This window comes from Centroberyx gerrardi, chromosome 6, assembly GCF_048128805.1.
Source record: "Centroberyx gerrardi isolate f3 chromosome 6, fCenGer3.hap1.cur.20231027, whole genome shotgun sequence".
NCBI classification, from domain to species: Eukaryota; Metazoa; Chordata; class Actinopteri; order Beryciformes; family Berycidae; genus Centroberyx; species Centroberyx gerrardi.
The window spans coordinates 26,123,284-26,150,967 of NC_136002.1; the positions used below are offsets into that span (position 1 = coordinate 26,123,284).

Below are 27,684 nucleotides of genomic sequence, written 5' to 3' on the forward strand. Positions count from 1 at the left end.
AGCTGACTGTTTACATTCAAATATCATAGCAGATCACTCTCTAGACAGCTTACCAGTGAGTGCAGAGGCATACAGCACAGCCCATTACCATTTCCACAGGTCCTGCACTCACTTGGCCATCAAATTCAAGCACTTTTCAATGACTTTCACAGTCTTGTTCAGTGAAATTCAAGGATTCAAAATTGGCATGTTTTGGGTGTAAGACATGACATTGGTAAAAATCTTAGAGGCCTATTTTTTTACTCATAATCAGTGAAGAAATCATGGGGATATTTTTCATTTCAAAAGTGCTGCTTTATCAACACAAATCCCCATCACAGGGTTTTCCTCAGTTTTTATTAAAGATCAAGTACCTTCAAGGCCATCCATTCATTTTCAAAAATGTTTAAGACCTTGTTTTTTTTTGGCAAATCCACAAAATGTCAAGTTGGACCCCTGCCTTTCACTTTTACACCACACACAACTACAGCCAATAAGAAATAAGGCCAGCTTATGCTTTGTGCCATATGCAACTGGCACTGGACAAAAAGGTGCTAATGACCTTTAAAAAAAATAATTAGTCATACTTAATACATTTCATAAGGGTGGGTTATTGTAAAAATGCCATGCACCTGCAAAATGTCAAAAATATTCCACAGAAAATGCTATCCTGTATTGCCCAGACCAAAAATTTATTTGCTCAATTTCCCAGTAGCAAATTTATTTTAAAAAAAACTTGTTAGAAGACATTTGATTATGAGATAAGGTCAAATGCTTAATTTGAATTGTACTTGTTTTATACTGTTGTATCCATGCATGCATTGTGTACTGAACAAATGTGACTTATCTTATTAATATTTCTGCTTATCTTCCATTCTGATTTTATTGTATCCTGGTTTTAAAGTTTGTGCATATGTTTTGGATGTAAATTGTGTTTTAATGGTACACCAGGAAGAATAGCTGACACCCTTGTGCACAGGGGATCCTTATCAATAAACAATAAACAGTGATAAAGTGCTCTAAAGTCACTATCATTTATAGTATAAACTCACTACAGAGCGCCACAGACGTCCCTATGTAGACATAATTCTAGTGATTTTCCATCAGGGGAAATCCATTACAGCCATTGACGGTAACTTACAGTAACGTTTCACAACAGCCTACAAAGGTACACATCTGCCTACAAGTCCAAACTCATCCTTCCTCTGACGCTCCAGATGCTTCCTCTTCCTCTGCTGTCATCTTAAAGTTACAATGTATCACAGCGCTGCACGCGCGGCTCGGCTCTCTTTATTATCTCCCTTCCCTAAACGTGACCCAATGGAGACCACTGCACATTGTGAATGGGACGGGCTTGGCAGAAAGGAGCCTGATTCGCTGCAGTCTGCGGATACTTATAAAGCTTGCACGTTATATCCTCTCTGTTCATGTCATTGTCACTGCATCCAGGCAGGCAGGCAGCAGCAGTCGGTGCTCGATTGGTTTCGACTGAAGAAACCATGGCAGAACCAGAGGATAATGTTACAATTCCTGAGCTCAGCTGCCTTCTCCAAATGGATCCCTATCTCAAACCGTACGAGAAGGACTTCAAGAGGAGGTAAAATAAGGCTCAAACGGCGGTTTTATGCACCGCTCGCCGCCCAAAGTAAATCCCCGGTGTCGTGAATAAAAGGCAGGCTTACGCTGACATTCACGTCTTTTGGTAAAAATACACAACAAACAGATAAAAACCGATGTTTAGGACACATCACGAAGTCACCTTGGGTGTTCAGGCTTGACATTTTGTGTAGTCGAGACGTCTGACGCGAGCTGCGTTTTCCCTCATGGTTTCTTTTGCATAACAGATGGGTTAGACATTGCTATTATCCCCCTTTTGCAGCCTGCTGAATAACAAGCGTGTGGCCAAAATAGAGAATTTTCAGCCTATGGAAGATAAATGAAGCGCTACCAGAAGTCTTTTAATAGTATGTCACAAGTTGTCGAAGAAGACAAACCGTCTCTCGACTTCCTATTATTTGACAGTTCAAGAGGAGGCATGCGTCTGCAAGTCAGGTGACGCCCACGTTGAAAGATGAGGTGGTGCTTTGAGTGAAGAGTTGCAGGATTTGTCTCAGTCTCGCCTATTGTTTCTAGAGAGCATCACTGTGGTCCCGCATCTCAAACAGGCTTTCTGCAGGCCCTAGCTCCTCATTATACGCTTTAATATGAGTTTTCACTTCACGAATCCGGCCAGTTCCTATCGAGGCATCAGCAGAAAAAAACCGCCAATGAACTCGTTTTATCAAAATGGGATTAAACTCTGGAGTTGGAGTTGCACATAGTTGATTGGTTTGGTTTGGGTTGGTTTTTTGCTGTGTGAAAGGCTCGGCACATTCAAATAGCTCCTCAGACATTAATTGACTTCACTGCGAGATTTTTCCCGGTTTAGCCCTGATTTGGCCTGCCTACAAATTAATTATTGGCGTGGAAATCTCAAAGAGGAGACTTTTTTCTGTACGACTGTCTGGTACATACTGTAGTAATGGTTTTGCAACGTGTGTGGGCTTGTGCATTTATTAATCTGGGATCTTTCCAACCCAATTTTTCCAGCAGTTGCCAATGTTGAGATGGTATCAAACTGCACATAGAGAAGATTTTCAGAAGACTGTGTTTGCATGCTGTATCTCTGCATGATGTTCTATTGATTCCTCTGTTCATCCTAGTAATGCACAAACTTGTCATCTCACACTAAAGGACCACAGAGTTTTGATATTTGGTTATGCTGGTTCATTGGATGATGTTTAAGAGCTCCAGTTATGTTGTTATCCCTATGGTATATGAGTGAGAGTCACATGATCCATAGGCCCGAACAACAATCCTAGCTTGTATCAGGGCGAGGCGGTAATTCAATATTATCGTTTATCGTCTTTCGGTGGAATCATATCGCGATGTTATGGTGATTTTCTGATATCGTGACACACAATTCTGCTGTCTAAATTGATGATAACAAGCATATTTTATTTAAAAACTCTGACAAAATGAGGTATGAAACATCTAAGGAATATAATTTTAAAATGTTTTGTGTGGCATCACACCTAACATTACCATTCGGTTCAATGGGATGAACATTCATTTGATTACTAAACATGCAATTTTGTTATTGATTTCAACCATATCACCCAGCCAGGATTATTACCTTTGCTATCAAAATTAGCCCTGGACAATAAAATGGCTGGTTTCATAGTATAGATTTTACTACCATTAGATATATTTGGCGAACTGTCCGTGTTCCTTATAGGACTAAGATGTACCATGATGTTTGAGAGCATCATTCACCAAACATAATCATACTGTACATACCGTGATTAATTTAAACATGACCACCCAGGGGAGACAAAACACACTGCATCCTTTATAGAACTAAGTTTAATTAGGCCGAACTGAAGTTGAAATCTATAAACACCAGTTTTGCTAATTAGTCAATTCAACAGCCCTTAGGCCTATTTATTCTCTGTCACTCTTATCACCCAGAGGATGCCGTAATAATTTACAGTGAATATTAGCTTAGTGTGTGCATTGAAACTGCAACATGTTCAAGTACAAGCCTATATAGCACCTGTATATGTATGTATGTATTAGACCTACAAAACTTAAGTGAAGCAATACTTTGTTTTCAGAGAGACCTAAAAAGAACCAACTGGTGTCCTTTAGTGGTGAATGCACTGACCCTTTGTCCACACTCATCTTAAAAAGTAAATAGACTGTTGTTGAAAGTCAATAGACTGTGGAGACTCACTTTATTTTGTGACTTGCCCCTTGCTTGATGTCATTCATTTATTTTCGGTCCATGTGTCTTTTTTAAATGCTGTGATGTCTGGTCTTAACCTGATAAACAGACAGGTTTATTGCACTGAAAAGAAAGGGTACACTTGAAATGTGATGGTAATTACATAGTAACTAGCAATACAATATTAATGTCAATAATGCAATGCTGACTATAATCATTTATTTTTCACTGCAGGATACAGTGAAAGGATATTGTAGTCTTATTTCTAAATACAATGGCATCAGCTTGTCTTGGCATGCAAATTGACAGCGTAATTCTTCAGCTCAGTCCCACAACTCGCATCAAATTAGCCTTACCTGCCGGGTTTCTTTCAAAAAAATAATCAGTGTAATGTTTTTTTGCTTAAATACAGACAGTGATAATGATCCACGGTTCACATTCCCACTGTATCAGTTCATTGTCGGGTCGTACCAGAAACTAGACATGAAAACTCTGCTTAAGGGCTATATGGTTTTATCCGTTTTCATTACTGTGTCAGATCGTGTCTCTAATGTGGCAGGTAAGAGACCACCTGCTTTGTATTTGAAGCATGCGAGCAGCGCCCTAGCCTTGCAGAGAGATGAGCGTGTCAGCTCCATCTCAGACACAGCTTGGGATCGCTAGGCTTCACCGAGCCCTAGACGTGTCTCAAACACCTGTCCCACTGATGAAAGTTGCACATAAATTATTTTACATATAGCAGCACTGCTGTGTGAAGGTTAATTCTTGATCAGCCCCCGGTGTTCTAAGCCCCCAGAGTCCAAACACCATATCATGAACACAGGCATAGAAATCAAGAGCTTTCTCAGGCTGCGGCATCACGCTGAGTTCTCTCGCCGAGCGGCACAGTGCTAAGAATTCAGCCGGCTTATCAGAAAGAGACCTATGACCACGCAAACTGATTCTTTAGATTTCACCACCATGTCATGGCTCAAGGCTGCCCGTGTCTCGGTTTGTTGAACTTTGGTTGAGAGCAAATACATTCAGCAAATGCGTGGCAGATAGAGCAGCACTTATTATTCCGGTATTTTCGTGTTTTTTTGTCTCATTTTCTCATTCTAATTAGTTGTTCCCTGGTTGACGGTCACCCAGGTAGTGTTTTTTTTCCAGAGTGGGCTGTTACTGTCAAATTGATTGCGAAAACCACCATCAATGCTACGTGCATTTTACAATCCCGGTGAGCAGCACTCTGTCGACATGCTTCATTATTTACCCTTCCTGTTGCGTAACTCACAAGTCCATAGAAAGTGCTGCTAAGATCTTGCAGCTAGTGGCACCATGTATCTCCTAAATTGGACCAAATGAAAGCAGGGAACATTAGGACTACTGTTTGTTATTGCAACAGTTTTTGCAAAGATTTGAATATGTCATCACAACTAATTTCAGAGAAAATCTAGCAGTAATGTCTGGAGGGGGGGGGGGGGTTCTTTGCTGTGATTATGCTTATGGTGATGCAACACTGTATGTGTGAAGCGTAGCTGAGTGTTGACTTTGATATGATGATTACCAATGCATGTGTGCTGACTGAAAAGTAATATACAAGAATAAAAAACAGGAGGGAAAAAAACCCCAAGAAAGATTGCTAACTATTTCCTTGGATACCACATTTGGCATAGCAACAAATACTGTATGGCAAGCTGTGCTTTATGGGAATTATTAAGATGTGCTGGAACACATCTCAGACCGGTCAGATTGCTTTTCTGAAACTGTTGTATAATAATGATAGAACGCTTCGTGTAGCATCTCTTAAAATAGCTGTGTGCAGCGTTTGTTTTTCCTGTCACCTTGCTTGAGGTTCATCAAAGGTATTAAGTTAACAAGAAATTTTAGCCTTCATCAATCAACCTCTCTGAAAGTGTTCAGGTACTGTACTGTTCCTCTTTGGCCTCATTAATGTACTTTAGTCAAATCGGGACATTAATAACATTATTTGAAAGTGACCTTGCCGCTGGGCTGTAGAGCCCCTTCAGGCCAGCTGAGATCAGTGTTTCTCCAGTCTGTCTGGGACGGTCCTCACGCCTCTGTGCTCGCTCTGTAGAAAAACTAATGCATGTTACCTCAGCTGTCACCGTCACTCTTACACAACAGAGCAGACCTGTACAGTCGCTCTAAATTTAGACGCCCGATTATCCAACAGTGCGTGTGTGAACGCATTTCAGAGTTCACCCTCTCAATGGCAAGCGTTTTAACAAGTGAAGTGGATTGTATTGATTTCTGAAGTGATATTTTACAATTTTGACTTTAAATTCGTTAAGATATGACATCAAAATGACAGCCAGATGTCAAATTGAAGGTTGAGGTGATTTTTGTTTGCTTTTTTGGGGGAGAGTCTCATTTTAACACTTATAGACTCTCTCCCTTCCAAACAGTTAACCTATCCTTCTTACCACAGCCAGTAGCCTATGTTAGCTGTGCATCATTATTTCTCATGTGCGGTGCCACTATTCTTCTTTATCACTATAGGCAGTTTTAGTGGCCCAGTCTTTAAAAGTTTGAATGCAGGTAGTAATTGATCTGGAAGCTGATATATGCCAGTTTGATGATACAGTGTCTTTGCTGTTGGCCTACAGTAGGAGCCATTCAACCTAATGTGTGCAACACTATCTTAAAGGATCATATCTCAATTGTGGCTTATGACAGTTTAATCAATATCTTTGAAGATGAAGAACAGTTTCCCGAACCAAGAGATTAGAGGACCAAGACTGTAATCTGCGGCTCTCATCTGTAATCTGATGCTGCTACATTGACAGTAAATTGGGGGCAGGACAAAACTCTTCTATAATTTCTGTCAGCAGGGATTAGCAGTGTATTTCACCAATGTAAAATGAACTTTCTTAGGACACAGGAACACCATTTGAAAAGCTGAAATTCTGTGTTATGTTCCGTTAAGAAGGCAAATGGTGATCAATCCCCTAATCTCTCTCCTCTTTAAAAATGCGGGCATGTATCAGGCATGTAATTGATGTTTTAATTTATAAACCAAAAGTTGTATATATTTGTTCAGTACTAATGATTTACATAGAATACCAAACAATAAAGTAATCCAATACATCACTTTTACCTACGATTGCTGACATGGCTTCCATGCTGTCTAAATGTCACATCTCAGCAAGTCATGTATCATAGAAAATACCAACTTTCCCAGACTTTGTTGGGTCATTCATGTGCGCTGGCTATACGCTTAACTTGTAATTAGGAAATTTCACCTGAATGCAGCATTAGTTTCAGGAAATGTTGCTCCTCAAATCCAAATTCAGTCTCTCCATATCAGGTTCTGACTGATTATGAAGTATTTTTCCCAAGCTTAGGTCATGGACAAGATAGATAATCATCAACATGAGATACAGTAAATTATTACTAACCTGAGATTGATTATTTTTCCTACTTTGTATTTATTACCTTTGCTAGCCTTTATTAGGAATCACTTGCATTCTCTAATAGCTTTAGAACTATGAATCAAAACTTGATGATGCGACTAAAGAAGAGACTCAGTGGCACGACTGGAAAAAAAAGAGTTGCTCTTTGCAGCTTTTGGAGGAGACTTTTTTTTTTTTATGGCTAAATTTGGCCCGTGGACACCATGTGCAGCCCTGTGCTGGATATTTTGCTTTGTAGTAGAGTGAAGATTTAGTAACTTACAAAATGAGACGTGGTGAAGAGATGGGCAGCAGCTTCAGGGTTAAGGAGAGGAAGAGTGACAACCTCATCAAAAGAAAATTTGTAGGTAAGGGCATCGAGGACAAAGAGGATGCTGGCAGATAGTTTCCGTCTGATTATGGATAATAAGCAAGTAAATCTAAGTTTTGATTTTGCATATCAAAATGCAAGTTTGGTAATGACTTCCTATGAAATCAATTGTGTCTTCATAGGCACTTAGAGGTGTGTGGTCTGATCTCATCTCCTTGCTGTAATCACAAGTGGGACCAGAGTACATGCAGAGAATTTTGCATCCACACAGGATCTTGCCCAGCTATTCCCCCAGCCCACAGAAGCTCATTTGTTATAATCACAGGCATGACTTTCATGCCTATTAATACTGAGGCAGTGAAGATCTGTCCTTAAGTGAATCCTCCTTTTGTCCTTCCTTTCAGAATATCCGTGAAATGGTGACAAAGTGGCAAAGGGGGCATGTGGCAGCGTTGGTTGGACTTTAAAAGTTTACATTTGGCAAGCGCTGTCTGTATCCACTGTAGTCAACACAGGGAGCAGCTGCTGAGAAATCGCGCTGTTACTTCAGCCCATCATCACTAGCCCCAGGGCATTCACAGGCCAGTCTGAGCTTGGCTTCAGGGCTGGAGGGGAGAGAGTGCACTTAACTCAGCTGGCTGAAAGAGGCTCGCTATACCAGGGGGAATCTGATATGGACACCAGCTGGCTGCAGGAACTTAAGTGAGATAAATTGCAAAGTAGTTAGTCTATCCTCCCCAAGTTGAAAGTAACAGACAGAGGTTTATCTCTCAGGATGCGCCGGTAGTCACACATTCTTGAGGGAATGAGCCAGTTAAAGGTTTGCATACTCCGGTCGGACCTGAAAGAGATAAAGGTAGCATGTAAAAATTAAGATGCCACCAGTGTACTGAATATGTGTTGCAACAACTAAAGAAAAGTGTTGTATACCTGCACAATAAGTGCAAACAATAGAACATTTTCATAAGCATAGTGAACATGTGCATAAGCATATACATTTGAATTTGCGTAGTCTACTTGCAGTTTAAAACCTACTGGCTTATTACAACTCAGTTAAATTAGACTTGATCCAGCTTCAGTAAAGTAGATCTATACTATTGATTTTTAGTACTGTGAATGCGCCTTGGCAGGTAAAGCAGTTCACACACTGCAGAACTTATCAAGTACTATAATAAAATTCATGATTATATTTGTAACCTAGCTGGATTTATTATATCCAAGATGCCTGTATCCATTAAACATTATTAAAGGAGATAATTTTCTTTTTCATCATTCTAGATAGTTCCCACTCCTGTATTAATGGAAAAATCCACCCTAAACACTTTAACATTGTTAAAAAAACTAAACTAAGCTATTTGTGATATACCTTGCATTTCTGGACCCATTTTGTTGTTTGGTGGTGTATTTGTGTTTGTCAAATATAGACAATGTGATCACGTCATGGTATTTCTAGTGCAGCTACAGTGGTGTTTGTTAACTGAAAATCTTTCAACTACTTAATATATCAACAGTAAAATTCAGGTTTTGATGTCAGAACCTCAGAATCAAAGAGAAATGGCTTCTTTCACCATTTTGCACCGATGTTTAACAATCATACAGCGAGAAACCCATTGTAGAAGAGGAAAAGATACCAGTTTTGCCACTGACGGTAGCCTCAATAGACCAGAATGCAATGCAGCCACAAGGCATGTTGTGATTTGAGTAAGTGGCGCCATGCTCACTTTTTCTTGACTCTTGCTCAGCTATCGCTATCGCTATTTCTCTCTCCACCTACAGGTTAAACCTACAGCTGAATGCAGCAAGTTAATGCCTGTTCTCTGGAGGTTGTCAGAAAGCATTCTGGGAAATGTAGGAATTTGCTAACTGAAGTAGAAGTAGACAAGGCAGGTTGAGGGAAAGTGAGCACACCAAAAAAGTTAATTACAACTCTTGATCACAAAATAACTTGTGCAATGCACTGAACATCACAGACTGATGATATATAATAGTGTAAGTATCCAACAGATTATCAGAGTGGATTTTTTCTTTAATGCGTCTGTGTGTTTCCCTCTGGTTTGAAGGTATGGGCTGCTGGAAAAGCAGCTTCACCTGCTCCAGGAGACGGAAGGAGGCTTTGACCAGTTCACACGGAGCTACAGGACCTTCGGCGTGCAGCGACAGCCTGACAACCGCCTGATCTTCACCGAGTGGGCTCCGGCTGCCGAGGCCCTCTTCCTCACCGGTGACTTCAGTAAGTAGTGTGTTCACCGCCTGAGGAGAACTGTCAGCTCCTGAACAACATGTCAGTGTAATGTCCAGGTTGCGTCCCCAAAGGTTACTCTGAGCTCTATTACTGCTCATCTATTATCCAGAGAGAGCTCTATTCCAACATGAGATGTATCTATTTTGGGAAGACATTGCCTGAAATTCATCAGTGAGTATCTTCAAAATTTAAAGGCTCCAGTCTGTTGAAGTGCTTTTATTTCGTCAACTAAGGACTGACGTTACCTACTACTATTTAAAAAGTACCATAAATTATTATAATTTTGTGCTATCAGTTCATTTTTAAGAGTAAAAGAGGTATCGCTGGATCTCTCAATTCTTAATTTGTGACATTATTCACAAATTGGGAACTCTTAATTAATTGAGTATGGCACTCATTGTGTTTTTGCAGAAACATACGGCGGTGTGATAGATGAAAGTGTGCTTCATTCCAATTCTTTAATAACAATCACATAATGATAATAAATCAGCCTAAATAAAAAGGAAATAACACTTAAAAGAGACTCAACGTGAAATTACCTTCACTGCTGGGACTAAAGGGGAAAAGAGATTTCAGTGCAAACAGAAAGGTTGCATATCTTCACGCTGCATTAAATAAGATATTTGACATTTCTGCTCGCTTGAACACAAAAGGGCCAAAAATTGAGAAAAGCGGAGCGAACCATGGTACAAGAGTATCAGCCCTTTTGATGAACCAACCTGGGAGTAGAAAATGTGGAAAATATTGATTACACAGGATAAACTTGCATACTGAGGGGGGTTCTTTTGAATGTGGAGTGTTTGTTAATATTTTAGTAACTAGTTATTTCATCATCCCCTGCAAAGTTGTTGAGAGAGTGCAACCTTTCTGTTTGCACTGAAATCTTTATTCCCTCCGGGCCCAACTTTGAAAGTAATTTCAGGTTAATAATCTTTGGAGTGTTATTTTCACTTAATATGGGCCGTGGAAATGGAAGTTTAATTTGTTTGTTTATTTATTTTTAGCATTATTAACAAGCTCCAGTTAGACTTACTCTCATCTATAAGAAAATCACACTTACAACCTTCCACTCTCATTCTTTCTTTTGTGTGTTTGTTTTCTGTTTGTTTGTTTGTTTGTTAGATTCTTCTTTGTTTTCTTTCCTTTGCCTAATTTATCAATTCATAGAAATCTTTTAGACATACTAGTAAGAAGTTACTCTTGTTAAACAAAACCCCTAAAAATAGAAGCTAATAATAGAAAAAAGAAATAACAAAAAGAAGGCTTTAGAGGGAATACAGAGCTATGAACACAAAAATCCTGTTTGCTATGCCGTACCACAGCACAAGCACTTACCTCTGTGCCATGGCCATTTTAAACAGAAAACCTGCAGGTGATGATAAAGGGAAGCAAATGCTAATACTAATGCCCTCAGATTGATGCTGTGTACCAAACCGGAGATCTGTCAATTTGTTTATTGTCCCTATACATTTTTGTGCTAGTTAGTTCTGTCGCTGCCATTCCTCCTTTCCACATTTCCCCTTGCCTTTTCCTTTTTAATTATCTTCCCAGGACCTTGGGCAGCAGCTCAATTCCAACATTCAATTCTGTGAGAGATTACATTTTGACACGGCTCAGTCATATTATTTGATTTCAATTTCATAGCAAATGTGGAAACAGCCCAGCAGCCATAGTCATGAATATGGTGCAGGTTGGATGCATAATGCACTTTTTTTTTTTCTGAGGATTTTAAGCAAAGGGAGATAAATAAATTGTGAAAAAATATGACTTGGCCTGCCTGTGTTGGTGTGGTGCCCGGTCACTTCTGGTGCAACTCTGGTGATTCATTTTCTATCTTGCCATTGTTTTTGCTCATGAATAGCAAGCAGATATGGATTACTGCATAATAAACACAGCATACTAAATTGACATGCCAAGATAGTCTTTTTATAATAAATGATTTGTGTCATAATATATCCCTGTCAGTCAGCGACAACTGGTAGTGTGGTATCAGCAGGTTGTGAATGTAACGCCTCTTTGTTGTTCCCTCAGCGATATAATGAAATATTTTCAATGAGCAGTGAAGTGGTATTTTAGTTTTTTTTTAGATGATTAAACTTGCAGGTTTTCACACCGTGATAAAAGTCACAGGACGCAAGATAGCAGTGCAGAGTGCAAGAATAAGAGTAAAGAATTATGTAAGAGGGTCTAGAGGAGGGAGGGAGAGACAAAGTGTGTGAAGAAGTCAGAAAAATAAAGATCTCCTGGAAACAGAAAGCAATGGATGGGTAGAAGACTATGTGGAAACATTGAATAAGAACAGAACCCTCAGAATGAGACAAGGAAGAACGCAAATGTTAAATCTTTTATTTTCAATGAATAATAATAATTGAATAAAAATGAGAGTTCATGTCATTCTTCCACCATGCGATATGGTCCAGTTCTAGTAGCAGTATGAGTGGTGAGTTTGGGTTAGCACACTAAAGCTGCACGAGGTAACTTTGCACGTTGGCGGCCCCAAATGGCAACAAGAGGCAACTGTTTGAGAACTTTGAACTTTAATAACCAGAAATCATATAACATGACGTCAGTAAGCTGCAAACAGCAGGCTCATGTTTACCAACCTGGCCGGTCTGTGATGCTTTATACCAAAGGATACCAAAGGGATGAGAGAAGCAAAAGATGAAGCGTAGGTGAATCCAGCTTTTTCTCGACAGAGCGCTCGCTCACTGCTGTTCAGGAGACAGTTTGTGCTTCGCTCTTAAGTTTTGATTTGTCACCAGAATTTCATTTTGGCAAATAGGACAAATCTACAGGATCTCAATTTGGGGGGAAGAGACGCTCTTCTCTAGTGCAACCCCACTAGGCTGATAAAACGGGTGTATTTTTACACAAGAATCTTGCTTAGTGCAGCTTTATATTTAAATGATCAGTTGTGCAGTCACAGGTGTGTGCTTTAACATGTTCTAATGGCTGTGAACGGGACGCTGCCAATCGGTGTTTAAAGCTTGTTTTGTCTTCACTCATAGATGACTGGGACAAATTCTCCCACCGTTACGCCAAGAAAGAATATGGCAAGTGGGAGCTGATTCTGCCACCCAAACACGACGGTTCTCCAGCTGTGGATCACAACACCAAACTCAAGGTACAGAACAGAACATCTTCATGACTGTTTTTGCGCTCTCAATAGGCGTCCCCCCTCGTTGCGGCGGCATGAGGGCTTGTCGCTGTAATGTGCGAGGGAGATTACCTCTCCTGTGTGGCGTCCTTATTACGATCCAACTGGAAGCCTGGCGTGTAGCCGTCAACAACATGTCAGGCTCACAGCACACAGAAGGGAGATAACTGTATGTACACGATCTGCACAGCGGAGGTAATACACTCCTGAAGAACCTAACTGACCGGCTTTTATTTTAACTCCGTCTGTGGCAGGTATCCCTCAGGATATTGTGCGGTGTTGTTTGAGTGGAAAACACAGCCCACAGTGGGCGTAGATGATTGGTTTTTAGCTCTAGTAAATAATTCATCAGGGTTAAATGCAAAAGAAGCACCTCCCATTATGCATTGTCTCCCAAGCAAACAGCGTGGATGAGAAATAATCCTGAAATGAGATGCCAGGAGTGGAATGGATGGCATAGTGGCGCCACTCTCCTTGGGACCGGGTCATCATTGGCACACTCCTGTGCCCTGGACAGGCTGCCCAGTTCCCATTGTCAGCGGAGGTCAGTCTAAGGACGATAAGAAGCAGATGGAAACGCTGGCACCTGGCCTCTCCTTGCGCACCCCTGCTGCCTATGAATGGCTGTCTTGCTGTGAGCTCCACTTTAGAATTAGTTCCACAGCACTCCCTCGTGGAAGCACAAGCCTAGCTCCAATCACTCTCATGTAGAGCAGCTTGCCCTTCCATCCCCTTTGTTCAGAGCCCAATTTGTCTCTATAAACAAGCAATGTCCTTTTGTGGGTACAGTATTTCAATTTAAAAGATACAATCATCTCTTTCTGTTGTGATTATGCATGCAGATATACAGAAGTGTATACTGCAGCGTTGCCTAAGCAGTCAAATGGCCAACTTTTTCATCCAAACTAAACTTCTTGCATATTACCTACGTCTTAGTTGTTTTTCCTTTGATTTTTCTTTAATGTGCCTAATGCTAGCCAATTTGTCTGAAGGACCACCGCTCTGTCAGGCTTTATGCCAGTCCATTTATCCAGCTATCTTTTCCTAATCCTATAAACTGTGAAGCATGTCATAAGGGGAGCCAGGCCTCTAACCCCCAGGTGGCCTGGCCATAATGAAAAAACCCCAGAGGGGGGTCTGGCCAATGGCTCGCAGGCAGGTGGCGTTGGAACAGTCATTACTTCACAACAGTAGCCAGAATTAGTTGGGTTCTAATGCCTGTTTCTGCAGGGGACAAAACAGGGCGAACACATACTGTGGGTAGCACTACCGGATCGATTCTTGCTGGGGCTTTCCAACTCCCATGCTGGCTTTCTTCTTTCTTCTTTGACTGAAGGCAGGAAAGTAACTTGTCAGTTAGATTTCCAAACTATACTTATTTGACCCCCTTCCAACTCCGAATTGAAGACATAATAGATGAGAGGCATAGATAATGACTTAGATTTAGTATTTTTCTAAATTGCTCTCTGGCTCCAACTCCTGTGCTAGATGGGCCTGTGAGTGACTGACTATGTTAAAACCATTGGAGAAATTGCACCCCTCACTAAAATTAAAACACAAAAACTGTGACATGAATGACAAAAAGATGAACATCAATGAGATTCGCCAATACATGGACCAAGTATTAAATGACTTCCTCTCTCTTCTGATCAATAGATTTTTGCCCACTACACACCATATTATGTTTCCAAGGCTGTTTGAGCTACCTGTAGACTCTGATGATATAAAGCTCTGAGCTTGGCAAGGGAGAGAAGGGAGCTGCCTGCTGGGGGGGGGGTGGGTTTTGATGTTGCCGTGGCATTGAAAAATGTTTGGTTGATTGGTTGAACGGTCCGCATCATTTTTTCTGTATAATGGATGGGAAGTAACCGCACGATTCTATGATGTAAGCAATTCACGCCTGCAAGACGTGCATAAATGCTGACACAAATTCACAATACACCTAGGCAGAGAAACATGCAGCAGACACAAAGGACCTTAGAGCATCTACTGATTTGTGACCATGCCTCTTAAACTGGAATACTGTTATTTCTTGCTAATGTGTCTCCGATACTGCGATTATGCTCTAGTTTTTACTGCACTTTTTCCATTTTGCAGTGGTTTAGATATCCTCCCCTCTGTTATTAATTTAGATTCCCCATGTCACTCTATCAGTGTCTATGCATCTAGTCCATACCTTAAATCTGCTTAGTTGTTGTTTGTATTGCTGTTTCTCTTACCGCAAAGAGAATAAGTGTGTCCCCTTACTTTCGACCCTTGTAAAGTGACCGTAGTGTCTTTTGAATGCCCCATCTTTGTGTCATTGTTTTTGAGTGCCCTTCCTATAGCAACACTCATTTGTCTTATTTTCCCAGGTGGTAGTTCACACCAAAGAGGGTAAGCGGCTGTACCGGATCTCGCCTTGGGCAAAATATGTGACCAGGAATGAGAAATCTGTCATCTACGACTGGGTTCACTGGGATCCTCCTCAACCTTACGTTGTAAGTGCCTCATCATATTTCTCGTGCTATGACGGCAAAATAAAAAGTTTTATCGAGCCGTTCTCCCTCTGTTATGTCACTGAGACGATGTTTAGATTGCTCAATCTGCTTGGCCCAGTGCCACTTCTTAAAATCAGCCTCCCATGTCCAAGTCCTTGCCTCGCTGCTTTGATTTCTAACAGCGAGACGCATAACATTTGAAATCTGCCTCACATCTCGCATCGAATGCTGTTTCTTAATGGAGGTGCTTGATGCCGCTGATTTGAGAGGGGCTGAATGTGTCTCAGTGCTACTTCATGTCCTCAACACAAGTGTGCACAAGCAAAACAATAAGAGGGTATTAATGACCACCTTGCTTTCTTTGTCGCTTGTTATTTACTACCATTTTAATTAGAGAAGCGCTCTTACCGACAATATATTCACTTTATTTATAAGAGGTTCAATCATGCACTTCAAACACTTAGGAGGGGTTCACAAGGCCTGGTTGGTAGCCATCAAGGAATTGGCTGTGTTTACAAAATCAAAACCCTTTCCCTTTGTGTTTACACAGCTAGTCCGACTCGTGGATCTCTTCAATCATCAACACATAACTAGTATCAGCCTCTGTTGTAATCTTTGGGAAAATGTGTTGGCCTCTCATATGATTTTCTATCCAATTTTTGGTTTCTTCTTCAGCACATCCACCCTCGGCCAAAGAAGCCCAGGAGTTTGAGGATCTACGAGTCCCACGTGGGCATCGCCTCACCTGAGGGAAAGATTGCATCATACACCAACTTCACAACCAATATGCTGCCTCGCATAAAAGACCTGGGTAAGAGATGGGATGGCAGTACCTCCAAAACAGCACTCTCTTCTCTTTTGCCGTGGAGCGTGGCCTCTCTGTTATTTTGTTGGCTATTCAAGTCTGCAAAATAGAAGTGCACAGCAATCATCATGCTGTGATTCTCTTCATCTAAGTGATGCTGCAAACATTCCTGTCTGTCAGACCTTTTGTTCACTCAACTTGAGAACATTTTGTATCTTCTCCAGCCAAGTACAGAGAGTAACTGAAGCATTAAGATGGTGTTTGTACTATATATATATACAGTATACCCCCCTAGCCATCAAATGTGAGCCTACAATCTGGTTGGAGAAACAATAGTTGATGGTAGTAGACAGGTTTGGTGAGCCCATTTTCTGTCTGCCGGTGTCCTGTGCCACCTCTGTCAACACCGGTCCTTAACCCAGCAGACATGCTGTGCCGTTTTGAGTGCCACTGTTCTCCAATACCAGGCTTTTCAAGAGTATTTTCAGTGGCAGACCTGTCACACTCGCTCTGCACAAAGCCACGACGGCAAGTCAACATCCTGTTTACCGGTATGACCTGAAGTGATCATTACCGTTGGACAGTGTTTGTAAAGGGAGCTCCGCGGCACAAGTCACACACAGTTTGGAGAGTTGGGGCTGAAAACCTGACAACTTGTTTTCATTTCTGTGATCTCGCCCAAGACAACTAATGGAGACGAAAAGCCCTGGCTTATATCATTCAGTCAAACAATTATGGTAGGAGCTGTACTGTAGATATACTGAACTGTGTGATTTTTCTAACTCAGTATCCATCTAATATAAAACCAGTTATTCATTAAGGTGACTTATACTTGAAAGAAATTACGCTGTACTTTCCCTTTCACACATTGTTTTGCTTTTTCTTATTACACGTGTGACTCATTTATTTCATAATAATTTGATTTGACTTCAGCCTCACCGAACAGATCCCTGCCTTGGTTTGAAATTCTGCTCTACAATAAACAGTATGAGATGGAGTATTATTTTGCATTCAAGTACAGCCTGCTGCATTGACAGTATTAAAAGGCACAGATATGGCTGGCACAGCAAACCAGGAGCAATCTGATAAAGACTGTTTCCTTGGCCGTGCCATCCTTTCTAGTGGGAAAGGAAACTGCCAGCGTAAATGCTGTCAAAGAATCTACCTGCAGCAGTTGAAGGAATCTGCACAATAGGATTCTCCAGGAGGCTAAATTCCACCGTCTCCAGTGACGGCTGCCTTTGCCTGCCATTTCATTTTCTTGACTGTGGAGAGATGAGCATATATGAAAAAAAAAAAAAAGGAGAGAAACTTCCTCTCACCCCAGTGCTTTGTCACACTCCTTCAGAAGCCAAAGTTTTTCTCTAGTCTGAAAAGAAGCAGAGATATATAAATAAATAAATAAATCTGCTCCACACAACTATAAAAAACCGCAGGGCCTCCCTCTGGAGTCCTCAGTGGCAGTTTAAAAGCCTGTTGTTCTCTTATTCATAGAAGCAGTTTGCGTAGGTCGTTTTGAAATGTTGTACATGACCTCGTGACTCTGATAGCTGGTGTTTCCCTGTAGCCACCGCTTGTCTTGAGGATAGCGGAGCTTGTGTCAAACAGGAAATGCCTGGAGCTCATATGGATGACTGACACGGGTCAAATAGTATTTGCGAGTAATGTTTCAAGATGCTTGGAGTAGAGAATGGGTGGGGTCAACCACACTAGGACAATTCAGATTATTTATTTTTTTTTTTCAGATAAGGTTGTCAGTAAAAGAAAAAGTATTTAAAATTGTCTTTCAAATATTTTCCTGTGGATATTTCGCACTCATTGTATTAAATTGAATAGTATATGACCTAAGTTTGATGTATGATGTAAGCAGCCAATGTTATTATAAGAGAAATCATAGAAAAGAGGAGATGGCAAGAATAATATACCCTCCAGTTATTGCAGGGAAATGCAGCCATCCAAATATAACGGGTGAAATGCTCTTAATAGGAATGAGACACCTGGATGTCAAGCAACATTGTATCAAGCTGCCATACATATCCAAGACGTATTTCTGATCATGCATAATTTAGTGGTTTCCCCACTGCTAATAGTTGAATGATATTAACATCAATTAGGCAAATTTAGCTAGACAATCTTGTGGGAAAGCTATAAAAATATAAAATCAAGAAGAATCTATTTGAGTTACTGGTAGATTTTGCACCAAAGACTGTAGCTTTGCAGATCAATACCCTTTTTTTTTTTTTTTAACATTCTCTCCTTTTGTTTTCAGGTTACAACTGTATTCAGATGATGGCTGTCATGGAGCATGCCTACTATGCCAGCTTCGGATATCAGATTACAAGTTTCTTTGCTGCTTCCAGGTAAATCTATGACCATTTCTGAGTGTGATTTAAATGTTTTGTACACACTGGATCGCAATATCGTATTGTCCAAAAGATGTGTGTTCAGTGTTTAATGGATATTCTCTTACCAGTGTTTGACATATCGTTTACTCCACTGTGCCTGCCAGTTACAGTATCTGCTTTTTAAAACAACCGCAAATATTTTAGGAGAAATGAATGCTAGTTGGTGGGGGGGGGGGGGGGGGATTGATCGAGTAACTTTGCACGATCATGAAAACAGTTACCTGGATGTTGCAAATCAAGGTTAGGAAGTCTGACACAGGCAATAATCTCCCTGTAAACACATTTGCAGTTAATCCAGAGAGGAGAGGGAAACGTAGATAAAGCTGGACTAGTCGGGAAATTTATCTATGTCCCTCATTCCAGAGGTCCCCCTTCCTTGCTTGGAGGAGAGCATAAACCCAAAGTGTAACGTATATAGTGTAATTTCACCCATGATTGATCTCTCATAGTCATTTAAAACCTGAGCGGTTGAATACCGGGAAGCGGGGTAATACTGTCGCTATGTGTCCTGTTTTGCAAGGAAGCTGATATAATGATAGCCGGAAGGACAGATGGGACGTCATAGGACAATATGAGGAGTGTACACAGAGATGTGTGTGTAGTGTGTGTGTGTGTGTGTGTGTTTGTGTGCGTGCGTGCATGCAGTGTTTGTGTGTCCCAGTTCGTTCCCAGTGGTTTGCAGAGTGTGTTCTACAATGTCTTCCTTGTGACCCTTTGAGCGGTATTAAAGGATTGTAGTAGAATTATATTGCGATACAAAATCTATCTATCTATCAAAAATGTGGGAAGTTTTCTTGACAGCTCGGTGTAATGAATGATCTTTAGACAATGACCTGAGAAGGAGATTACATTTGGGAGATAATATACTGCTCAATAGTCTCTTGGTTATTTTAATCACAAACACATTCCAAGCATAAAGCAAAAAACATGAATTCAAAGAGTGTGTGTGTGTGTGTGCTGTCTTGTATTTTTATACTTACAAGGTCCAAAAGTCCATATATGGATAGAAAAGTGAGGAAAATCCTCTTAAGTGAGGACATTTTGTCAGTCCTCACTACTTTAAGTGGTTATTTTGTGGTTTAAGATTAGAATTAGGATTATGTGTAGTTTAGGGTAAGGGTTAAGATTAGTTTAGTATTAGAGTTTGGGTTTAAGATTAAGATTAGAATTAGGAGTAGATCTGCGTGAGTTCAAGGTTAAGGCTTGGGTTCAGGGTGAAAATTGAAATTAGGATTAAGATTAGGTCAGGGTAAGAGTTAAAAGTTAGGCATGTAGTGGAGAGGATTAAGGATGGGATTAAGGTTTGGGAATTAATGTGTGTGTGTGTGTGTGTGTGTGTGTGTGTGCATCCTTAGTCGCTATGGCACCCCAGATGAGCTGAAGGAGCTGATAGATGTGGCTCACTCCATGGGCATCGTGGTGCTGCTGGATGTCGTCCACAGCCACGCCTCCAAGAACACGGAGGACGGCCTCAACCAATTCGACGGCTCTGACTCGTGCTTCTTCCACTCTCCGCCCAGAGGGGAGCACAGCATGTGGGACAGCCGCCTCTTCAACTACTCCAGGTACTCCTCGCCCTGCTCCAGCCCAGGCCCTGTTGGTGTTAACTACTGCACCTCATCTTTCTGGACACTCTTTTCATTTGTGTATTTTCGTCACACCTCTACACTACCAGTCAAAAGTTTGGACACACCTGATTGAATGTTCTATGTTTTTCATTCTCTTAAAGCCATTTTGATCTAATGGCTTATGCTTAAATGCTTGAAATTTGTTTCTTAGACAAATATAAATAGTGAAGTTGATGCCTATGTATGAATTTCTTTCCAAAGCCTTTGCCTTTCCATTAAGGGAAAAGGCGGCTACTTTAAAGAATCTAAAATATAAGATAGTTTTAATTTGTTTAACACTTTTTTGGTCACTGCATAATTCCATTTGTGTTATTTCATAGTTTTGATGTCTTCACTATTATTCTAAAATGTGAAAAATAGTAAAAATAAAGAAAAATGCGTGTGTCCAAACTTTTGACTGGTACTGTGTATGCATGGCTCTGATTTTGAGTTTGGATGGTGTAGTCATTGAAAGTAAACTCCATGAACAGTGTATTCCTAATGAAAGATTCAGGATGTAATAATTGGCTGAATAATCTGAGGATAGAACAAGTTTCTCTCTGCGTCCATGGCAATCTGAAACAGTCTCCTGTTTTAATATTCAAAAAAATAATGCCTCATTATTTCAAGAAACAAATCTTTTTGCTGAAATTGCATGGAAAATGGTTTACACAAGCACTGTGGCATTTATCAAATTTGGATGAGAAGTTTGTACACCTTTCCGCTTACCTCACATCAAGGCCTGTAAACAACACAAGATGTTTTTAGCATCAGTTTATTGGCATCAAAAATATGTTTGAATTGATGTGCAATGATGCATATAGGTAAAGCAGCCATGAGGTTTGAATCGTTAAATCTTATTTGTAGTGCAAAGCTCGATACGCGTTTCGCATTATCGTTTCAACAAGGTGGAAGAAAACATACGTAACAAGCAATTGTGAAGTCATTATTAATGTTCAGAGAGCCTATTTAGGCCTCGCATATTTAATTCAAAAAGCGGGCCTATGTGATTAAATCATAATTGCGATTATTTATTGATGTGGTAGTGGAATTGTACCTAGTCTACATGTTTTGTTATGCTTCTCTTAGACTTTATACTCCTATCATTTTAATGTATAGTAGTACTAGTATAGACCATTACAAATACAGAATTCCTTTTTTCTGAGCACTGGAGCACTGTCTACTAAATACCAGCAAGGAGCTGCCCACCAATTACTGCAATTTCAAGCCTCCACAATATGTTCCAGATATGGAGATAAGTAGCTGCATTTTAATGTTAATGCATGCCTGTGAACTCATATGAACAAGAGGGCACATGCTAACATTTAAAATCTATCATGGCAGCATCAGATATACTAATGTTTACCCTTGGAAACAAGGTTGATACACGAGGAGTACGATTTCAATATATCTGCATTTTACAAAAATGTATAAGCAACATACAAGCGGATTGATAAATGAGGCCCAATGGGAGCTGACATGCCACTCTTTACATTTTCTGAGATTATCTGATATAGCGTTTGTTGAAGGTCAAAAGCAAGACCTGATCCTAAAATGACAGATTACATCTCTCACCATAGTGGCCACGCAGTGAGGTTCCACGTTAATCTGATACCCCCGAGGCTTACAATGGGCTATTAACGGTGAATTTAAGTTTCCTCAAAGGCTCTGAGATTTTACCATTAAATATATGGCAGGACGGGCGCTGAATTTTAATGTGTCATGAATAATGATATGATGTTAGAATGTGGACAGTTTTTAGCAATGCAAGAGATGTCCGTATTTTCAGATAATTACAGAAGCATGGGGAAAAACATGAAAGGCCGTGTCGCCAACTCCACTTAAGTTGGGAGGCTGTTTTCTGACCCTGCCGGTGCTCACTGTACACCAAAACTATTGATTGGTGTTGTTGTAGACCCTGTTAATTAAGTGTCTCTCCTCTCGCCTCTGTCCCTGGAAAATGATCCCACCACACATTAAAGGGGAACAGGGACCGTTGAGTCTATCAAATGCGTTTTTTGAACTCGCTTTTAATAAGTGTGCGTCGGTGTGCAGCAGCTTCCAATACATTATACAATGCTTAGTGTCAGGCATGGAGGCTATAATAAGAGAACAAGGTTCTTCTTTCATTAGTTATTGAACTCTCCTCGTATCAGAAGCACTCATTAGACACGGTGCAGACATATGCCACGACTGGGAGGCATATGAGGAGTCATTTGTAAAAGCCCAAAGGAGCTGTGCGATGTCATCGTCAGTTCATTTGTCTTTTCTCCCCCTCGCAGGTTGTTTGGATGTGTCTTTTGTGTCAAGCTTTTCTGCTACTCCCTTTGGAAGGAAATGAACCTCACAGGCTAGCCAGGAACCAAGTCTGAAATACAGTCTGTTTTTAATCAAGCAGCCCCGGTATCAGCCATCGGAGGCAGACCATGATGTTCCTAATAGGTTGACAGAAGCTGACTGATACAAGCTATCGAAGCAGAGATGTATTTTCCTCCTTGCTGCCTCCTCTGCTCGGCGTCCACTTCTGCATCTCTATCAAAGAACACCTCTTTTGATATCTGTTCCTCTTCAGCTTTCCTCATAAAACATTCAGCTCGGTCTGGAGAGAATGTTGTTTAGATAGATGCTTGCTATCCAATTTGTTAACTTGGTGTTGCTTAAGTCAAATGCGTCTGCATTCAGTGTTAGGAGTGGCTGGCTTGGCTTTAGTTACAGGCTGTAGAAATGCTAGAAGTGGTTTTGTAGTTGCTGAATACCAACTCGAGATGAAAAGAATGAGCCAGGGCTGCATTGAAACTTCTTAAGGACACTAAGATTCTTGTCTAAGCTGCCATTGTAGTTTGTATGTGTCAAGAGACTCTTGGCATCTCGTCATTTGGTTTGTAATCGTACTTATTGAAATACTGAATTAGATGAAATACTCAAGTATGATGGTGGATAAAGTAATTATTGTATACTTTATTATTTCCTATGCTTTGACCTCCACGTTCCAAAAGCCTTCCTGATCTTGATGTGATGAGCACTAACTAGCCGGGGAATATCCAAGGCCTGTGTTATTGGTTCACCGCTGCTTCTTTAATAAGCGTTTGCAAAGAGGGCAAGGTCACCCTGAGACAGCGACTAAATGAATGAACGGAGCCCACGGTTGGGTGTGGAGGAGGCAGGCAGCCATCTTCTCCGGCAGCTGGTGAAGCCAAGCCTTTCTGCAGATCAGGGCCTTCAGATGTGAGACTTCTGAGAGGTTTGATGTTGGCTCTATCAGTAATCCCCCATCTCCCTCAGGATCATTTGCATCCATTTTTCATCAATCTTTGTGTGAATTCTTAAGATATGAAATATAGGCCCGAGGCCAGGCTTTAGTGGTCAGAAAATCTTTTCAACTCCTCTACGTCTTCTCATGCTGAGAAATGGGTTGTGTGTTTGATGACCAATGACATCATTTTCTCTTTGACAAGATTATTCCATACGCATATCGTTACATTCAAATTGTTGTGTCTGATGTGCGGATGAGGCGCTATAAACTGTGAATTCTTCTGTGCCTTTGTGCCGAGGTTGATCCTGAATGAATGTTGACCAAAGCGAGTGTATAGACATTCAACAAATGAGATTAGCACTATAGCACTGACCTGGATTGTATGTACAGTCTGTGAGATCTCAACTAACATTAAATAAATTGGCTTCCTGGATGTATGACATGACTGCTAATACCACTGATGGTGCCGTGATTTTTAGTCTATCTACTCTGTAAAGGCTCTAAACCTTAATGTCCCTCCCATAAAAAAAGACCTATTTCACACAAGTTTCATTATCATAAGCTAAAGACAGTCTTAGCCTAAATCTAATCTAAATGGCATAACTCCAATCTGTCTATACATCTTGCATCTATTACACGTTTATATTTGATATGTGTATATATGTATATATTTTTTTAATTGACTGATGTAGCAAATTATCAAAGAGCTATCATTTACTATGCACAACTTTTGCCAGAGTGAGCTCTATTTGCCTTTCATTTGCCATTCATTGCTTTAGGCTGGCCGCTATTTGCTGGTTACAGTATGTTAGCCAAGCGGCATCGTAAAGTTATTCAAAGTAACCAGTATGGTACACAAAGCATTGCGTGCTTGTGGTTGAAGCCATGTTTTAAGGCTTTTAAGGCTCTAGAGGTACATAGTTTATAGCTGGTATAAAGATGTTTCTATGGGTTGGCCTGGTGGCTCAGCAGGCTACAGTGCATGCCATGTATTTGCAGTATTGTGAGCTTGAATCCAACTCATGACCTTTGTTGCATGTTGTTCTCCCTCTTTCCCCCGCTTTCCCGATACTCTTCTACACTGTGGGCAGTGGGCAATGGAATGGATAGACAGCAAGAGCAGTGTGATTTTACAATAATCAAACCTGTGAAGGCAAAAGAAGCAGGTCCCTGCTGATAAATGGCCTGGGGCTTTTATTTTGAAGAAACAGAGCAGAAACCATCCAGAAAGGGGGATGGGGGGGTGGGGGGAAGCTATCTCCCATTGGAGCATCTACCTTTTCTTTTACTTATTTCATTCCACTTTGGACCGAGCGGGGCCAGGCAAGCTCACATCTCGCCAGCCCAGTCTGAAACCCAGTAATTCCAGTATTTAGTACCCATGAGTAATTTCCCTTTCCCCAGCAAACCGCACAGCAAGGGGAAAAGCAGGTTTTCTTTTCCTCTGGTGAGCACCGGCTAATGAGCTCAACTTAGCTCTAGGTGTGTGTGGCGTGTGGTTGGAGCTGCCTGTAGTGCTTCCAGTAGGTGCTGGATGGAGCCAGTGGGCAGGAACATAGCAGCTCTGCACCACCATGCCCCTCAGCCCCTTAAAACTATCTAATAAACAGCAGAAAAGTTCCATGAAAAATAATTTTAGAAAAGAGCTTTCTGTTAGTAGTCAAGCCATTTTCATGCGATTCTCAAATGCTTCATCTGGCTCTTAAAGACACATTCAGTAATCAGAACGTACATTTAGGCAAGTAAAAGAAAGATTACATTTTGGGCAACTAAAACCTCAGTTAAGGTTAGGGTTAGGGTTAGGAAGCTAAAACTTTGGTTAAGGTTAGACAACTACAACAGTTTGGTTAAAGTTAGTGAAAGGTTTTGGTCATGGTTAAATGGTTAAAAACGTTCGCTAAAAATTCAAACTTCACTCACAGTTGAAAACTTTTTGGCATGAGTTGGGGTTGGTTAAGACATCGTGCTCATTTCATAAAATTTCAGGTGACCAGGTTCTGCATCAAGATGGCCCCCCAGTCTGTTTTACTTGATCGCAGCAGCTTATAATGCTTTCACATTTTAAATATTTTAACATTTTTAAGTTAGGGTGGTATTTAAAAGTTGTGAAAAGCAACTCGTCAGCAAGTCCTGTCCATCAAGAATCTACTGTATGTGTATATACTCATAATTGATATGCTGAATGAATGAATGAATGAATGAATGAATGAATGAACGAACAAATAAATAAATAAATAAGTAAATGTGATTGGGCCTTCAACCAAGAAATTTGAATTTATTGCAGGTGTCATTCTCGTCAATGTGTCTGGTTGGGTGACGCATTAATACCTTTGGGGATTGGAGAAAAGTTTGAAATGCGTTAAATGAGGCACCTTATTTGTCCTTTTCGGTCCAACAAATGCACACCATCCATCAGCCTGTCTAGCGTCGTTGTTTGAGCATCACACTTCTTGTGGAATGACCTGTCAGCTTCTTAAATTTATTTGGTCTTATCTGCAGCTTACCTGTGATGTTGTGAAAACAGGGACTTAAATCTTCCTCTCTGCCACTATGACAAGTTACCTTGACCTCTTATGCAAAATCGACTTCAAGAAACACGGCATGTTTAGGTATCTGTGCTGCTCGCAAGTGAACATAAGTTCCATAATATGGGTCGTACTCATGTTAACACGGGCACGGGAAATAAGCTCTGATAAGCAGCAACTAACTGGAGCAGACAAAGGTGATATGCAGAAATAGATGTTACAGTATGTGGATTGACTTGCTGTGGCTTGTTTAGCCAGCAGAATGTAGCGGTGCTTGCAGGTAAAGCAACAGCAAATGTGATGGATTATCTTATCTTACTCTACAAGCAGCAACATTAGAGCTTTACTCTATTAGCGCGACCTAGCAGAGCTACATTTTCCTCGGTGAGGTTTTGCATGAGGACAGTGTAATATGTAATTTGCTTTTGTAATAACACTGCTGACTGAATGATAACTTCATTTAACTGCATAGATAAGCAGTGTATTGCATCAGGTATAGAGATCTAACTTTCTCAGTGTAATTGGACTTGATGATGAATGGCAGTGTGGGTCCTAATGTGGCAGTATGGTTTCATCTTGGGCCTCTGGCTCTCTCTGGCTATTATCTCCATCCCGTGAGGATACATTGTGTCTGAGCCTTTGTTGGCTCTGCGCAGTGGAGTGGAGGACCTAATCTATTTATCACAGGGGCTGCGTGACCACCCAGCCAGGCTGCTATATCGGATCATACCAGGCTCCCTTGTGCTCTTCCTCTGGGGAAGGGGGAAGCGCCGATGTAACATGCAGCTTCACACCTGTCAAACAGCGCTGGGGTCACCCAGCCCTGAGATATGGAGCGCAGAATACAGCACATCTAAATGTATTTCGTGCTATGGCTTACCTAAATTCTTACATTAAAAAAACAGGGATTTTGTTATATGCTATAATGCTTACATGTATAATCCTCAGCATTTGCTGTTTGTACATTCAGGTGGTGTATCAAAGATATGTTTTAACAAGTTGATAGGTTACATTATATACTCTTTCCACCTGCCTTCACCACCTTTATAGGAGCCAAGGTGTACAGACAGCATCTCAATTGCATGTTTCAACTTATGCATAAGCTGCAGCTCAGAGTTAATCAGTGTCATGTGCCTCACTTCCTCTGTGCTTGACTGCTTCTTTTCAATATGGCCTCCGTGTGTACAATGTTTCATTTTGTGTTCATTACACACACTGCATAGAGGCACCAAATCTTGCGTTTTAACTGACGTTTCCATGGCAACATGCCTTTGAACGGGTAGAGGTGAGGTACGCAGTGTACTTTGCCTTGAGTGGATGTTCAGATCCAGATGACTCTCCCATCCTTCAACCACCCCAGGATAGGGGACTTGGCCATTTATGGCATCCTCCTCCTTTAGCTCTCACCAACACAGGCCAGCCAACAGACAAGAGAGCATTTTACATCCTTTTGTAGTACAGAATGGGCTACAGCACACTGCCACAAGTTACTCTTTGGGATTCAGACAGTTTCTCCATTTCCCTGGTTTTTTTCAGAGTATTTGTCCTCTTGCTTGTTGGACAGAGGAGGTACTCACACGCTGGAGATGGAGGCCAAAGCGAGTAGAAGCGTATGACTGATCTCATCCTCAGGAGAGGGAACTCAATTCTCCTGCATGGTGTTTGTTTACTCAAGTGTAGCATGAAATCCTATCAGTTCAAACGCACAGGGACGGGCCTGGCCATACTAAACACTTAGC

General features: G+C 40.9%; 1 protein-coding gene across 1 annotated transcript in view; it reads left to right on the forward strand.

Moving 5' to 3' along the window:
- The first annotated feature begins 1,441 nt into the window (after positions 1-1,441).
- LOC139931264 (1,4-alpha-glucan-branching enzyme) overlaps positions 1,442-27,684 on the forward strand; it is a 71,652-nt gene continuing 45,409 nt past the window's right edge. Inside the window, exons 1-7 of the mRNA XM_071924727.2 lie at positions 1,442-1,576; positions 9,532-9,701; positions 12,722-12,837; positions 15,225-15,350; positions 16,026-16,161; positions 18,425-18,515; positions 19,916-20,125. Of these exons, the coding sequence (XP_071780828.2) occupies positions 1,479-1,576; positions 9,532-9,701; positions 12,722-12,837; positions 15,225-15,350; positions 16,026-16,161; positions 18,425-18,515; positions 19,916-20,125 (947 nt within the window). The 5' untranslated portion in view covers positions 1,442-1,478. The remainder of the gene's footprint in view (positions 1,577-9,531; positions 9,702-12,721; positions 12,838-15,224; positions 15,351-16,025; positions 16,162-18,424; positions 18,516-19,915; positions 20,126-27,684) is intronic.